General features: G+C 32.6%; 1 protein-coding gene across 2 annotated transcripts in view; it reads right to left on the bottom strand.

Annotated features, from left to right (window-relative positions):
* Window positions 1-15393: 15393 nt before the first annotated feature.
* Window positions 15394-18722, bottom strand: part of LOC126845588 (dachshund homolog 2) — a 92097-nt gene continuing 88768 nt past the window's right edge. The window contains exons 11-12 of one of the 2 annotated variants that reach the window (XM_050584314.1): window positions 18144-18257; window positions 15394-16553 (exon numbers count right to left, since the gene is read on the bottom strand). In XM_050584314.1, the coding sequence (XP_050440271.1) occupies window positions 16501-16553; window positions 18144-18257 (167 nt within the window). In that variant the 3' untranslated portion in view covers window positions 15394-16500. The remainder of the gene's footprint in view (window positions 16554-18143; window positions 18258-18722) is intronic. The other variant, XM_050584313.1, reaches the window with a different exon arrangement.

The following is an 18722-nucleotide window of genomic DNA, read 5'->3' as shown; positions in this document are numbered from 1 at the left end:
GAAAACGGATAATGGTCGTATCTACTTGTTTAATTATTGAGTACACATACACTATAGTATTAATCGATTAGACGGGTTAAACTCGGGGGTGTATTTTTTTTACGTGTATCGTTTTGTAAAATTATATCTGCCGTTACACAGCAGCTGTTTTGGTGTAGGTGGAACGACGGTTTGCCTGCTCTGTTTTTGAAACGTGTTATTATCAAAGAAAAAAAAATATATATATATAGGTATACATATTATTACCGGACATATCTCCTGCACCGCAACGGGCCGGCCGACGTTATTAAAAACGGACAAGAATGTGTCTGGTCCCTTTTTGCCTTCTTGGGCAATCCTTTACCATATGATGAAAATAGCGGTAGTTTCGGGCACGGTTGCCCCCGGGGCCTAAGGCAGACTACTCGTTTTCAAGGGTGCCGAATGATATAATTGGCCCGAAAAACCAGTGGAGAACACCCTAAACTTTTAATACTACACCAAACGATTTTCCAATAATTCGTTTTTAATCGAACAATATAATCGTTTTTCGACTGTATACCCAATCAAACGTGCGGGTCGTCTGCTCTACTTACCGAAACCCGAACGCGTGGCAGATATAGATGTATATAATAATATTATACTGTTAAAATGCAATGCGCATAAGCGCCAAACGACTATAATATAACCCTTACAACTTATACTATTATTGACGGTAAAACGATTTAGTCAGCTCTGGAAATAATCCAATTCAATCGTTAGGTACATAAGGTAGTCTCGTGCAATTATATTTCAGATTTTTTATGATTATGAAACATAAAAAAAGCCACCATCTGCACATTATAGGTCATTCTAGTACCTCGATAAGATAAATGTGTGTTTACGATAGGCAGTTTAACTACGTTAAAATATTATCGCGTCGCTTTAACGATTTTTCTTCAAACCCGCAGATATTTTCTCAAAGATACTTGAAATATTGTAATCTTTGCAAACGATATATTTCCTTGAAAATTTAACTTATTAGTATATTATTATTATTTTCGTCTGTAGTTTGCTATTTTATGGTGTGTATAAAATTTACAAGGAAAACAATGTTCATACATATTCATAAAAAAATTAATATATTAAACTAAACTTTTTTTTACAATCATTAGTTGACAGTAAATACTATAATATCAATGTTTAGCCATTAAAGTTAATTGCGCAGCTTATATTATTATTTTAGGTACATAGATTAAGTAGTGTACACATACATAGCGGTCGGTATAAGGTGTTCGGACTCCCAAGGTAAATTATGAAACCGGGTACTAAGTCATAGCTATTTTAGATTTTATGGTTTGGCCGTGTACAGTGTAAAAATAAGTTGTACGGTACCTATTAATATTGCTAAACCCGATTAGTGGTACACAATATTTTTGTATCAACTACTTCTTGGGCTCTTTTTATAATCAAAATATATTCTCAAACAAAATTCGATTTCCGGAAAGGGTGAGTTAGTTAACTTGAAAAGTACATACTCGAGTACAATTAATTCTTACATATCAATTTATAATGAAGACCTAAGAGACAAATGGTCAGCTGTATTTGTTGCCTGAGATTAATAATTCTTACAATATGATTTTGCGCATATCACTGCTGGGATTGCGGAAATGAAAACCACCCCCAAATCAGAATAACATAATGTGACCACATCGCTACCGCACTGTATGTATTTGTGTAAACGGCAATGCATTCCCTTTTACATGGTCCGTGCACTCGAACAATGAAGCCCCGTGTGTTTATCTAGTTTCTGTACCGAGTTCCACCCTTTTGGCACAAACATAGTTGCACACAATATTGTATATCCACTATAATCCTATACACATACAAGTAATGTATGTCCATCGATATCGTCATAATATACGAGTCATATTATCACCGCCTAAATACTATACAGCCATTGATTCCCAGACACACAAGTACAATATGTTCCATTTTCAACAGAGTGACGGGTTTTAATCGCGTTTCGCCCTTTAATTAAATACGGCTAGTGGCCTCTGACGATACAACAATAAGTATATACACGGGGGCCAGTGAACTTTTTAATTGGTTCTGTTGGTGGAAAACTTTGTCGTGCACACACACAACAACAACGACCGCATAATTCCAATGGCAAGTGTTATATTTTATATAGATGTTGCGTATTCCCCATGGCGCCTCAACGGAATGATAATATTTAAAATTGCATCGTATATCACGGCAGCGCGTTTATTTCATTAGCCGAGTGGCGCTGTAGGACGGGGAGCAAGGAGAAACCATAGGAGATGATAAAATAATATTATAAAGACAAAAACTCTCTCATCCCCGCGCGAATATTGTATGTATGTATATACATAGGTACGCGCTTACTGTACACTTCTTCTTCTTCTTCTTGATGTTGTTGTTGTTCTTCTTCTTTACCGCCAGGCCGTTTCGTTATAATATAATAACTAATAATAGTAATATATTGCCGGGAAATTGCGTGTAACGTCGTCGCCCTTTGTGGATTCTATATTATATACATATATATATATATTTATAATATCTTTTATATACACACACACACACACCAAGTCGAATTTCCGACATCGTTTCTCGTTATTTACACACCTCTTATATTTCTCGCGGGGTGAGAACATGGGAAAAACAATACCACAGTCGGGGTGCGCGCTCGCCGTTTTTCCTACACGGCTCCGGTACGCCTATCAAAAAGACCAAGAAAGTCTCAAGAATTAACCGAACACCCGCACATCCTCTCTTATTACCCACGACCGGCCGTTCTCGATACTATTATAAATCACCGACGTTTTCACCGCTTGTGCACACTTTTAGACGGTAATAATGCCACACGAGTACCTACGCGGTTTAATAATATTATTATACCGAGACGTATGTGTGCGTTACCGTTACTCGTTCGCTGAAATTCATCCGGAGAACGCTTCCCTTAAATAACTTTTAACAAGTTCCCTATTGCATAGATTTCAATATAGGTATAACTACTCGAAAGTCGAAACGCTCGGGGTCGGTGGTACTCAACTGTCGGGGGGGGGGGGAAGGGTTGTTCGTTTCTAATTACAAACAATAATGCAAAATTATTTTAACGTTGATACCGCGCATACGCTACAACTAGAAAAATTATCAGATTTTTTTTTTTTGTTTGGCAAAATTAATAAAACATTATAAACATTTAAGTAATACTGCCTAAGATCTAAAATTTAGTAAAAAAAATAGTAGAACCAATTAAAGATTTCTAGAACTTAAAATTAAAGTCTCTAGAACTTCCTACCAACTGTGAAAAAAAATTGATAAATGTTTAATATAAGTATTTACAGTGGACACGATCAAGCTCGCAGACCAATATAGACTTAATAGAGATGGGACTGAAATCTGGATTTATGATATGATATCTAAATCTAGATTTGACGAATTTTCGGATTTTATTTAGGTATATTTTTTAATTCAAGTTACCCAATGTAATAATGTATGTAATACATATAATATGTATACTAACCGTCTATAATGTTCATTTAGAATAATAATTGTATTATTAACCTTGGATAAAAAAATAAAATTGAAAAATCCAAATAATCCATAAAATCTGAATTTAATTAATTAAATTCCACCTGATAATTTCACTAGGAATATTTATTCATATATTTTTTGATAAAATGTTACAACCAATCGAACCATAGCAAGGGGCCCAATTTCAAGGGTTGCTTCCTAATATTAGGAACAGTATTTATTGTTAATACTGCTTTGACTTTTGTCAGTAAACGCATGATTGTCTTCGTGTGAGGATTTCGACTTGCAGCGCTCAATTTATAAAAGAACTTAACCTCTATGTGTGCGAGGGCCGAGGCTCACGAATAGAATTTGTGACACGGCGCGGCAGTCGTTAAAACTGTGCCAGAAATAAATTTAGTTTTGTTGACATTAAATCAATTGTGTCTATGAGATTCATACAATCCTCCATCTGATTTGTTATCGAACCAGCATTATTATAAAATATGATTTTCGCTTTTACTATTATTGCTGTATTAACGCATCGTTTGGCCGATTGTCCATATAAACGGGATAGGCGCCACCCTGTTCTATACGTGATATCAGCCGTTCAATCGAATACACAATACCATTATGCCATAAAGTCCGTGCTCGTCGTCATACTCACCTGTAGTACCCAAAAAGTGTATATTTTATTTTAACCTATAAACGCTGTAAATTAGTTGTACGTTACTGCACGGTGGATGTGTGCGCGGCGCTTATGTATATGACAGAATGTGAGACTTAGAAAGATATTGCTGTACCAATATTAAGTATAAGTTTAGGTTGCGCTAAAAAATAATAAATTAAAACAATTTAACGGATCAACGCTTTTTTTCTTTCGGCGATTCATTTAGCTTCCAAGTCAACAATTTTGTAACACATTACACAGTGTATAAAAAACGATTCAAAGTTCAGCTTCAATAATATACCTATAAGCCCACTGTTGAGATGGAAGTTCCAACTGAAACTGGAACCCAGGTATTAGGGAAAATAAATGTATTCAAGTATAATGTTGTACAAGTACCAGCTTGACTACCGCATATGTATAGAATCATAGTCTGAAGTTTTAGGTGTTATTATTTTTGAGGAAATCAATCATATATACTGTAACCTTTGGGAAGTTGTAATCCCACGGTCGTTTTACTTTTAAATACGCTCGTGTGTCCATTTTTCAGAGATAAGGTCGATGGTATGTAGTACTGAGCCGGTTCTGGTGAAAGATGATGTTTTTTTGACATCGTACGGTACTTCATTGAAGAATTGAAAGGGTACCTTAAAACAAGATGTCAATGATATTGTACAATATTTAACGTTAAAAAACAGCTACCAATTGTATTACTGCTGCTATACCATCATTTTATTAATATACTTATTTTGAAATATTTAACTTGTTTTTTTTTGTTACTTTAACAGAATATAAAAAATAGTACCTTCAAAAGTATAATTGATTGAATATTTGTTGAACAGTTTTTACTATATTAAGCGACTAATAAATTGTATAGAAAAACTATTTCAATACTTATATCATATATGGCGAGTAAAACTTATCATTTTATCATACTTATTTTGCTTGATCTTGCTACTGTCTTGCCAATTCACAACTAACAGAGAATGTGCCGTTTTGATTCGTTTCTTAATTTGTTTGACCACGTTCTCAGAAACCTTTTTTTATTAAAATTACACATCATATTATTTTAGATTGAAATTCTATGATAGACTCTTTATTTATTAGAGTACAATATATATCTTTACATTTTACATTGGCCATAATTACAACATACTAAAGTAGACTACGGTTGGAGTTTACCTGGTTTCTTTTAATAGGATGGATTTTTTTCGGGAGAGGCGGCGGAGGACTAAATTTGCCAACATACGGATGTCGGAGGCAATCGAAGAGTTTTGGTGGAGACGGTGGCCAATAGTTAGAAGTCTCAATCGGTTTCTTTTTCTTAAAGTATCCGATGAATGTACTTTCGTCCCTGGGACCTTTCACGCGTCAAAAAACATAACAATTAACAAACCCGACTGTTTCAGTATTTATTTTTTATTTTGTTTACTTACAAATTGTTGTAAACTACTAATGTAGTGCCAAAAAAAATATATTTTTTTTAAAATGCATTTATTTTACTTATAAAAAAAATTAGATTTAAGTAACCAAGCGCAACATGTTTAGCTTAAATACATATTTACATACATAATAAATTAGTTTTTTTTTGTGTCAAACTGTTTAAGTACCTGTAAATATTCTAAACGGTCCTTTTTCGGTTAATTTTCGCTGTACAAACGATTCGATGGTGTGTTGAGTTAGAAAACTAGCGTATACATTTGGCGGCAATCCGCAATGGTTTTGGTTCTCTCGAGGTTGTCGGTGAGGTTTATGGAAAGCCCCTCGTTTGCATCCACACGTTCTTTTTGGACGAACGTCGTACACACCTGTTGAACATCAACATAGACTTAAATTCAGGTTTCTCCACGGTCGATGTAGAAAATACATTTTCTAGCACTCACCGGGCCCTAAAGTACAGTCTTTAACTTGTCGAAATCTAGGCGAATCCGACAAAAATCCCACGAATTTCTTTCCATTACAGTTGGTCGGAAGGTCTTCTAATATGTTGTGGCCCGGATTGTCGCATTTAGTCACTTTTTTCACTATTTTGCCCATTATATGCTAATTAGACACAGTGTTGTGTCCTTTTTTTTTACTGTTCTAAAAAAAAAAACGATTGATAAAAATGGTATCAATCCCTAATGGTCGTTTGTACCAACTATACTTAAAACTATCCTTATAGTTTTATCTAGTTCCTGTATTTTCAAACTACCTTAAATTTAAACGTATAATTTAACATATAGTTGGTGCAACTGAAATTAATGTTATAGTTATTTAGAAAACAATAAAAGATATTATGTTTCAAATCACTCAATTTACAGTTATAAATATAAGAAAACATTGTTAAAAGCAGTATTGAGTAATCTAACATAGGCGATGAGTTTAATTAAACGTTTTTTTACTCACGAGATTTTTTACTTGTGATATATTAGAGCTTCGCTTCTTTTACATAATTAGCATACCCGACGATTAAATATAATTTATTGATCGATATTTTGAAGCACTAATTTAAAAAATAACTTATCGGTCGAGATCTGGCAAAACACCACTCGCTGTTGCTTAGCAAATTATCTGTCTTTCAACAGGAAATCACATTATATTACATGTTTTCAAGAAAAACTAATTTATAATAATAAATTGATGTTTCATTCTTCTGTGAAATAATAACAGGGTTTTTTTATTGTTAACGTTAAAATAATTTAATTAGCTTCGTTAAAAATTAGCTTGAATTTAAGTTGTGAGAAATTGTGTTAAATGATTTAACACAATTTTATCAAGAAAACAATTAGGTATTATTTATTGGGATTCAGGAATTAAATGTACATTGTACAAAGGCCCTTAGGTGTTGTGCATTCTAAACATATTGGTGCCGGTCAAATGATCTTATGACCGCGTCCCGAGTACGGATAGCGTTCCCTAAGGATTATAGTATTTGGAGAATGTCGCAAATCTTATGAAAACAAAAACAACAGGTATTTTAATTACCCTGCCGGCGTCTCTACATGAACACGTATGCAGTTCTAATATTTCTATAGATCAGATCCCCTACACGCGTCCCTATTTTGTTTGTTGGGACATATTATTATTTAGCGGTAGTACCAAAGGTATTACTATTATTATTGTCGATATCTGCAGTTAACAGCAGCATTGGCGGCGTATAGGGACGACCCGACGTTATTATACTACACCATGTAAATAGTATAATATAATAATAATATATTGTATATACATATGTAGTTATCGGACAACAATAATACTTTCCCACGTCCATCCGCAGTAGTGGTGTGGTAATAAACGGATAAATAAAGCAAAGTTCAATGGCTTCTGTTATTTATCGCTTTGGCCGACTGGCGCACACACACATACACATTGTGCACACAATGAATATAATAATATATTTATATTATTATTATGCTAGTCCGAGTGATTTACGGTCCTGCGCTGGCCCTTTTGCGTGATTTGCCAAGTACCTACCCACGGCCCAGTGGACAGTACACACGTACAATGTTATAAGTGTTGTTACAATATTATTACTATTGTAAACGGTTTGCCGTTTGTGGGACATAATATACGTATAATATAATATATATATATATGATATTGTCTTTCCGAGTACGGTCCTCGCACGTGTTAGTGTATGAGCAGCGTTGGTGAACTGAAGAAAAATCAATCAAACGATGGGCACAACTACGGGACGCCCACTAGGATTTTTATGACCACCTCTTTGCGCACAACCGAGGTACTTACGGGGCCGTTAAAAACAGTCGTTTATTTTCTCGCTGTTTACTTTTGTCCATAACCAACTGCGATTCACTCCGGGCCTATACGTTCATCCTCGCCATGCCGTGGCTAGACCACTGCCACATATCATCCCATATACCTATAGTGTCCTGCCGCTGTTCTTCCTCCTTCGCTCCCTTTACCCGATCGTCCCCTGTCGCGGCGTAACCCTTGTTGTTTCCCGGCATCGTCCGTTTATTAGATATAATAAATAATATACCTATTTATACTTAAACACACACTATAGTCTACACCGTGCAAGGGCCCGAGTCTACGTGGCGTTTCAAAAGATAACTTGCAGTGCTTTGTGAATTGTAATTCGTTTATCTTATTACCGAAATATCCAAACACGGGCTTTTAACTTAACATGATGTAATTGTGTCTGCGAGCGGCAGGCGACCGGTCAAGTGACCAGCCAGTACTCACTGTATAATAATAATATGTGCACTTACAATTAATTATTGTAGCCGACGCGACGTTTGATCTTGTTAAAATAAATACATTTATATTATATAGTCTATAGGTACTGTGAAAGATAATTTTATTTAAGTTATAACATTGTTATTAAATATTTTGCATGAACTTTCAAACTACTCAACTATTATATAATTAGCATTCTATATTGTCTATTGACTACAACTATATTACCTGAAAATATAAATAAATATACACTACCGAGTACCAACGCCGTAGTATTCAATAAAACTGAGCTATACATCATCTGAAATACAGAGATGGGCGAAAAGTATCTGGATACCAACTGCGCGAAAAAAAATATATTGTTGCATTAATTTGAATTTGGCCGTATCCGTGACAATCAGATTTTGCTGTTGAATATATTATATACTATGAGAAATGTCACTTTCAACATAGTTATTAGTTAGTCATATTTATAGTTGATTATATCTTCGAAGCAAAACTGAGAAAGCATTGGTTTCATAAAAATGTTTTTTTTTTATTTTGTTTATTTTTGTAAATGGACAAACGATAACTTTTTATCTACTAGAGCGATTTCTTCATGATTTTTAAGATGTATCGTAAATCGTTCACATACGGTACTTTATATAGCCGAAAGTTTACCAAGTTTCACTAAAATAAAATCTACACTCAACCAAAACCGATTTTATTTTATAAATATTGCATTGATTTGATAAAACTATCAATGATATTGATCCTATAAAATGATTTATATATATTATATGTATTACATAGGACATATGTGTCCGTGTGGTAAAAATTAAAGTAGATAGTAAACTGTGTCTGTTGACTGCCGGACATAAAATCAAGCCACTTAGTACAGACACAAGTATTTTTATTAACAAAGTTGTAATGTGATCAATTCAAGTAAACCCGTTTTAATGCAATATGAACAATATGAAACGTGTCATTTAATAAGAGGTTTTTAGATTATACGTTAACTTTTTATAGTAAATTTGTTTTCCATTCCGTTCCTCTCAAGCCCTGGTGTTTCTCGTACTCTCACTTTATTTGCATTAACTCTTTTACGGCCGGATACTTGTTTGGTATAACGGTTGACAGATGACGATAATAACATTGGAGTTAGCAGTGAATGAGTAACTCGACAAATCTCTGTGCGGCTGCTGCGTCTCCTTCTTATATAAATGACCCTATACACCCGAGGACGAGATCAGCCGCCGCTCCTCCTGTCCACGTCATTAGAGCGCCGCGTTAAGTATAATCGGATTCGACTCTGGCACAACACATTCACTCTTTGTCGCCCTGCACTCCTTCTGTCTCTTCCTCGCCCGTGGTCTAATTGGATTTGCCTTAAGAAGCCGATAATTAAGTAGAAAGGGTTAGCGCCGCACACGGCGGCCGGCTAAGGAAATCCTTCACGCTATCGGCAAAGACAAACATTTGTCTTGGGCTCTCGCGCTCTCCGTGCAATGCTCTCCCGGAACTTAATGCGTTTACATTTGCCGTCTCATTGAATCCATTATTATTGGTAAACGCCGCCGTCGTTGCAGCTACCATCAAAACCTTTCCACATCTCGTACAATCCAAAATAATTTATTCCCGTCGCTATTATAGGCTATCCCCGGCTTAGCATACATTTTAAGTCCATGCGTATAGTTCGCATAGGTCGCTTACTTAACACATTAACTATACATTATAATATTACACATAAATGCTATGATGTAAAGTCATTTTGAGTTATTTGATACAAAAAAATACATTCATTTTTGTATTGTTTTATATAACCACAATCTTACCATTTTTTTATAACTTTTATTGCACTTACCGATTGTACCTAACTTATCGACATATAATAAAATAAAATACAAATAACTATTATTATAAACACAATATTAGTAATTAAAAATAATAACACAATATTAACGTATCAATAGTTAAGTGAAAAAAAAATAGTAATTAAATGTTGAACTATTTAATGTAATATGTCTTACTATTTTTTGTCAACGTTTAAAATAATAGCTTATTATAATAATGAGTTTAGCCGCTAAAGTTAACGTGTATAGAAATAAGCGCAATTGGATTTAAGTGTACATTATACATTCTGAAATAAAACAATAATACGATAATAAATAAAGCGAGTACTTTCAAAATTATTGATACATAATTCGGAAATACAATTGAATTTGGTTATTATAATATAAAAATTTGCATCTTTTTATAATGAAGTATGTGAACTTCATTACTATACTGATAAAATAAAGACTTATTTTTCAGCACGAAAAGATATGTCGACAGATCTACAACAAATAAAAATAATAATTTGATATATAGAAAACAACTAGTCTGAAAAATACTTTTTTTTTTAGTAACATGATTTCGCTGTAACTTACAAGATTTTTGTGCTGTTATGTTAGATAAAAATGAGGTAACCTTTCAATCAGATTTAAATTATTTCTCCAGCGATACAAATTTCATACTTAACCGCATATCGTAACCGTATTATGGCCCACGACTATTGAGAAAATAAAATGGGTGTTCAGAAGACTATCGCTAGGCCGGTTCAGGGTAGGCGTGAGTATTACATGGCGGGTCGACCTTCCGGCAATGGAAAGACTGGTGGCGAGCCACATCGCGCACCTGTCCAAATGCGTTTTCTTATAGGTTTTTTTTTTTTTGTTTTAATCATAATTACAATCAAGACGGCCATTGACGAATTCCAATCGTAATCGAGTTTTTTTTTCATTACATCGAGAATTATTGTAAGCGATAAAATATAATTTATTCCAATGGCGAACGCGGATAGCCTGTACCTACGGATGAGAGAAATATATTAGGTTGTGAAATAACGAAGAAAAGAAATCAAGCTGTTCAACGAGTGCCGGAGTCAATGAATCTAAGACTGTATTATAATTATATTTTAACTATTTTTAATAATCTTTTCTTAGAAGATACATTTATAAAGAAGACCATAATTTATCTGTCCATATTTTTTCGTTTAAACTGGATAAAAAGTAGATTTAAAAAATCTGTCCTAAGGCTTCTGGTCAAACCTATGAGCTACTATTATGTATTCCAGACGGTTTTCATACGTTTCTAGACATTTTTTTTTTTTGCTAAAATAATTTCAAAATTCTCTGTCTACAATGACTATAATAATATTACGTGTGTCCAGCGGCAGGGTCCGAAATTTATCCAACTGATCCGGATGGTTGCGTACGAATTCAATAACCATCGTCATACGGCGCCAACGGTATATTAAATATTAATGTACTGACACCACTCTGGACTACCCTTTACGGTAGGTTTATCGCACAAATCATGTCATCAGAAGCGATCGTCCGAGTGAAAACCCTACGATTACATTTATATACAAAACACACGTCATGTTTGTCTGTATGAATTCTGTTTATATATTCAGACATGGAGTAAACCGTAGGGGAACCCCAATATAGAAAAACAAATTGATGTTTTTAAAATTGTTTTTGAGTAGGATGCCAAATTATAACTTTTTATTTTGTGATTTAGCTGTAATATAAACGGTCTTAGATTAAAAATTTGAAATTTCTAATTTCGACTAGTGTAATAAAAATAAAATGTTTTATTTTAAGGAAATGTATATAATATGGTACATTATTGTATACTCTTCTTGGTTGTAATACTGAGCTATAGTCTTTACTGTGCTGTTATTTACCGTTTCTTAGAAAGTCATTAAATCCGCTCCCTCGTATATTATAAGTGTCAATTCTATAAATTATTCTAGAACTATAAAATACGATGGTTGAAAAACGCTATAGCCTTAGAATCATAAAAACAGCTTTTCATCGCATCAATAAATTTAAATATTACTGTCCAAATTAGCAATGTAATGTTGCGAATAGCAAGGGCATTATTTTATTTTAAATGGGATACGATTGAATAAAATACGAACATTTGTTTTTAGTAAATATTAAGGTATAATGCTTTGAGTAACTAATGAATTATGATTTATAACTAAAATAAAATAAGATAATTAAAAAAAAAGACTATTAAAATAGTAAGTCAATATATAATTATTATGTTAACTAATGTAATTAAAGTTAAGCTACCTACTATACTAACTATTATATTATGGTTGTTGTTTTTTGCAAGATGAATAAAGTAGCAGTACTTTTACATAAATCAAATATATTGTCAGTAATTTATTTTACTGTATTTCGTGGTAAACTCTATGATTATTTTTCATTTTGTAGAACAATCAAATGAATAATTATTTATAGGTAAATCATTAAATAAAAATAATTCTAGGAAACTCGATAAAGTACTTCCGTCGTCATAACAAGAGACAGCCTTGTATGAATTTGTTTAAAAGCCATAAGGCTATATTTTCAGTTAACAATCACGAAATGTATAATACAAATTAATTGTTAATAGTTTTCATAGTGTTTTCTCTAAGTTATTATTAAATAAGTTATCCCGCTTGTGCAAGTTCTACAATAATTCTGTTTGGAGTATTTATTAATAATCGAATAAATACAATTTAAACTATTACTATGTATATGTATCAAACAACTATTTATGAGAAGTAATACACTGTGATATGATCAATATGTATCTGACAAAGATTTAAATCAAAATCATTTTATAATATTCTCGTTATGTAACACACGTGAGAATGATTGTGTAACAATATCATTTATGTATACCATGCTAGTAAACGACTTGGATGACTACACTAAACTAAAATAGCCAAGACGGCACAATAACAATATTGGCGAGTGTTTGTAATCGATTATCAGATTCTTACGTCTAACCGTACCACTTAGAAATCGATCATGTACTATATAGTATCATCTGGTTCTATACGGACGTCGTTTGAATAATATAACACAATAATGACTAATAATATTCTAATCATTGTGTTTTATGCCCAGAGTCCATATGCATATTACAAAATTGCAACCGGGTGGTCGGTGTCGATTGGCGCTGATGCACGGCCAAGAATATATAGAGCTAGGTATTATAATAATGTATAATATTTTGTGTAACATGTAAACGATTATCGTACCGAACGAGTGTTTGGAGTTTTGAGGAGAAACATTAAAAAACCATCCGGCAAGTGGAATGGATCATCATCATTACACAATCACCGACGTGTAATCGTTTGATCGATATCCAAGTCCAGAACGGCTGAGGTAATAATGTAATGAAAAAATGCCGTCGCTCTGGAATCGAACAACAACAAAAACATACTGCTGATGATTTTCATAATATGAATAAAACGGCTATAAATTATATTTTATAGTCGTTCGTGTGTGTGTGTGTATATATAAGAAAGGCGGAAAATAATAATTTCTATACGAGAAAAAAAAAATAAATACATACTTATCCCGGCCATACGGGAGACCAGGAGAGAGATAACACCGTCGTCGAACAAGAACATAATATAATATCGGTACACCCATTTGAGCGTATAGGTCCGGACCATTTTTTCCCCATTTAAAATCGAAACGTATAATTATCCCCGTCCCCTCTCCCCTCTCGCCGTCTAAGATATAAAATAATAACGTTAATAAAAAATAAAACCTCGCATAGGAAAAATATAAAACATTATCATACACAATATGATTATTATTATATTGATTGATTAGAAATGCACGAACACGAATGATGAACGCCGAGCTTTAATTTATTTATGTATACCTCTACCTACGTATATAATAGAGTAGATATTGGTGGTAGAATACCAGACGTATAGACCTGTATGTTATTATAATAATATTATTATTGGACGATTATCATTTGACATTGTACGGCCGCAGCCGCCCCGAGTGATCCCCGTTCGATTTGGCATCGGATGAATAATGTTCAATAAAAAAAAAAAAGGTGTATATATATATATATAAATATTATCCGTTTTTATGTATTTTATGTTTTGTTCTTTTGATATTATGGCGGTGGTATGAGAGCGAGTTGGCGATGGGTGGGTGAACAGGACTAGAGGTCGTGTACCATTTGAATATAAACAACGAGTTATTGGCCCCGGCAGGTTTCCTTGTCCGTCCCGTTTGTGTTTTCGAAGCACCACTCTTCCGTTAAACCTACTGCTATTATTATTATTATAACAATAATTATTTGGATAATAATAATAATAAAAAATGTAAAGAATTACATTTTTTTTTTTTACACATTTCGGTAGCCCCAGGGTTGTCCGTCAATGTGTAGGTAAAACATAATAATAATAATTACAATTCTATGCACTGTACAAAAATGTAACGCGTTCCAATATTATAAATTATTTTATTATTATTATGCGATAGCGCGGATTGAATAACATGTTATAAAAAAAAAAAAAGCCGACGACCACAGGTCATCAAATAGCGTTAACTCCAAATTGATAAGTATGTATATTAGATACAAACAGTGGCATTGTTCTTGTATTTCCAACCACCGCCGTATAGGTATACTCGACGTCTCCAATAGACATGTGCGATAACCTCACCAATATCGCCATAAGAAGTAAAAAACTCATCGTAGGATCAGACTATCGGTCTGTGTACCAGAAAATTCGGAAACAACAAGGAAAGAGATAGAGGAAACAGCGTATAAAAAAATAATAAAACGCATTTTCATGTATATAATAATATATACGTATTGTGCACATTTAATGATTTCCGCGAACAAGTTAAGACTTTACATAATTTATATATGAATGTATATAAATAATATTCGCTTAGAATTATACATAAATAATTATAATTATATCATCATTGTTATCTAATAATATACTTATTCGATAAATGTACACACACACATATAATTGGACAATACCATAATCAATTTAGTACAATAGTAGCATAGCCTATATAGTCCATAACTATTATTATATTATAATGTATATAATATATTTTTAATCATAATAATTTATGTAGTATGTAATAATTTATACAGAAAAATGAAATTGTAAATTTTTTACTGACTAAACGTTAGCTATAGTATATGTTTTTTTTTTAATTATTTAAATTATCATTTTTTTTTTATGTTTTATTTTTTCTTATATTCTTTGGTTTTATCTACAACCGTATTTTAAAAACTTTTTTCTATTACAAACATTATATAATATAATTTATAAAAATTAAGTAGGTAATAAATTAATAAACTAACATTGATACGTTTTACATTATTATGTACGTATTAAAAATTAAATACTTTTATACAAAAACGCGCGAAACTCTTTAGAGGGGTTCTTACGTTTAGCCGTAGTTGGTATTTTACAATAATACACTATTTAAAGATTGATAAAAAAAAACAAATGTATCTTTATTTTTTACATTAGGTATTACGTGAAGAGCGAAAATATGTTCCATAATATATAATGCAAGAACTGAAGGAACTATTTTATATACTAAACGACATTATTTACATACTGAAATGTTTGGACGTTTTATCCGAATCGTCTTCAACAAACACACATCGCGGTATTATGTATATTATAAATATTCATATGTACAAATACAAAATAATAATTATGATAGTAATAGTATTACACATATTATAGAAAATTACAATATAGACATTTTTTCTAAAAATCAGTCTGTACAATCAAAGTTAGGTACTGAAAATAACTTGGACTCTATATCAATCTTAGTCGCATTTAGAGGATCCCCGGCGCTGCCTGGCAAAGGTTAATGGATTTTTTGTTTTATTCTATTAAAAAGTCAAAATTATTATTTTTCGCGTTTGTTCTATTCTGAGATCGCATAATATATCTAACATATTTTTCATTAGGTAAAACTTCTTATCATTTGTAATATAATAAATTACCCGATAATCGTATATTCGCCGCTGCGTACCTTTTTATTAAGTTTCTTTACAAAATAAGTTTGCATATAAACCGATACATATTATATTATTATAATTATGCCTAAATATTAAACGTGTATAATAATAATATATTTAAATACACTATATATATATAATAATAATAATAATAATATATAATAAATATAATATAATGTATCGACGAGTGTTAAAAGCCCGTAAATTTACTTAGGTAAAAAATAATATTTTATACAAAAAAAAAAAAAAAATCGTCACTAATATTGTTTATAAGTACATCGTATGTATACAAATCGAAAATAACGCTTATGGTCCGCGCATTATGTCGCCGTGCTGAACAATACGGAATTGTTGAAGAATTTCGCTCTGCTGTCTGTAAAACAATAAACAAACAAAAAAGGAAATAAAAAAAATATTCATTTACATTCGGCAAATGTTGATTACATGATATTATAAAAATATTATTAATAATATTGTATATACGGACGGCTCGGTGAGGGTACGTATACGGTACCAACATTCATATTATATGTAACTGACAAGACAAAAAATTACCCTCAAGACTGTACATACAATACACGGTGTATATGAAGTTTCTTAGGTTATATTATGTACACACACAAACAGGATATAACCCGGTTTACAACTCAATTGCTGTCGGAAACAGAAGGAAACTATATAATATATATATATATATAAATTGGCTTTTCCCTGGAGCTTTATGATTGATTGTTTTCCGAGCGCACAGACACAGAATTTCTCGATATACACACACACATCCAGTTTGACTCCAGTTGGGAAATGTGTTGGTGGGCGGTGATGAGATGTGAGAGGGGACGGGGGTGGTGGCGTTGTCGTTATTTGGACGGTAGGGTGTGACAGGGCAGTAAGTGTGTATATAAGAGTCTTTGGAAAATTGATATTCAACACGCCGCCGACGTGTATACGTTATTAAAGCACCACCGCGGATATCGAACTTTCATTATTATAATATAATATTATATAAGAAAAACCGTCGTACCCCGACACAGTGCGGGGGCGGTGGGCCAGGAGAGTTCCAACGGAAAGTTTGGAAATTAGAAAACAACATTATACCAGAGAGGGGAACACTTCCGTCGAGTGTGTGCAGTGCGCGCATTATGTATAGTCGTTTACGGCAATTAAAAAACAATACAGAACGTTTCGAAGTATTCAATTTCGGTAATGCCAAATAGTAATATTTAGTTTATAGATATAGGTTATATCGCCCGTTTTGCTGTGTAACAATATTTAACTTAAACTTAAAAAAGTTTCTTTCAAAACTTAATAGGTACGTTTTTACGGTTTGAGTTTTTTTAATTTTTATTAAAAACCCGATTAAATATACAATTTAGTGTTAGGTTTTATTGGGTTCTATTTTGTAATAACAATATGCATTTTAAATATTATGTTTGGTTTTCTATTTTAAGTTATTTTATTAAGGAATTATATTAATTGTATTTAATGTAGCACACGGAAAAAAAATACATAGTTGGTCCAACTAAATTTTTAGTTGAATTAACTATACATTTAGTTCGGCCAAATAATAATTTAGTTGGGCCAACTATTTATTCAGTTATTTCAACTAGAAATTTATTGTGTCCCTATATTAACATATTATATTATTATTTTAGTTGGACCAACTATGCTTTTTTTTCTGTGCAATAGTTGATTTAATTTGAGTTATGAAAATAAATTAAACATTACTAAATTAGGAATTTACTGAAAAAAACGTATAATTTTAAAATCAGTCTTAGTATAATATTGACTTAACGGAGAGGAAAAGTTTTTATAATAAGTTATAAAATACATATTCATTGCGATTATTTTACTAGACTAACACCAGTGTTTTTTTTTAAAGGGCACTTTTAAAAATAGTATATATTTCAAAGAGCTATTAGATAAATATTATAAATGTATAATGTAAAAAATGTTTATGCTGTACCTGGAACGGGCGACTTAATGTCTCTGTCTGAATGTTGGCTCTGCTGTTGGTTCTGTTGAGCAGACTGTTGTTGTCTTGCTTTTCGTTCCAGATCGAGTTCTTGCGCAAAGGTTTCTGCAAAATAAAATAAAAAAAGCGTTATAATTTTGTTTTTTTGCCCTTTACTTTGATTTACAATGAACGGAGAGCGACTGCGGAGGGTGGGCCAATCTTACACTATGTACAGTATAATCGAATAGCCGGCAAATGTCATTGTCGGCACAACGACGCACGCGAGGGGTTGGTATTATTATTATTATTATATGTATAAGTATAGAGACGCCTTGGGGCGTATCATCTTATGCAAAACGCATCTATGCATTTATAATACGGTTCATAATGCGAATTTGCCCGGAAAACGTTTATACTGCATAAATCGGCAACTCCAACATCCTCCGGCTCTTCCGCCTCCTATGCTCTTAACGCGTTATTCTTTTTTTTCTCTCCTTCCTTCCTTTACCCGTTATAACCCGTGTATATTTTATTATTGTTATTGCTTTTTACTGCTGCCGTTCACGCCAAACCCCTCGGGCCACGCGG

The sequence above is a fragment of the Adelges cooleyi genome, unplaced genomic scaffold (assembly GCF_023614345.1).
Source record: "Adelges cooleyi isolate 19-005CV unplaced genomic scaffold, UGA_ACOO_1.1 ACOO_flye_CR_arks_rails_tigmint_CR_PRNA_8, whole genome shotgun sequence".
In the NCBI taxonomy this organism is placed as follows: domain Eukaryota; kingdom Metazoa; phylum Arthropoda; class Insecta; order Hemiptera; family Adelgidae; genus Adelges; species Adelges cooleyi.
Note: the sequence above shows the minus strand (reverse complement) of the source record. Positions and strands in the feature narration are given on the sequence as shown.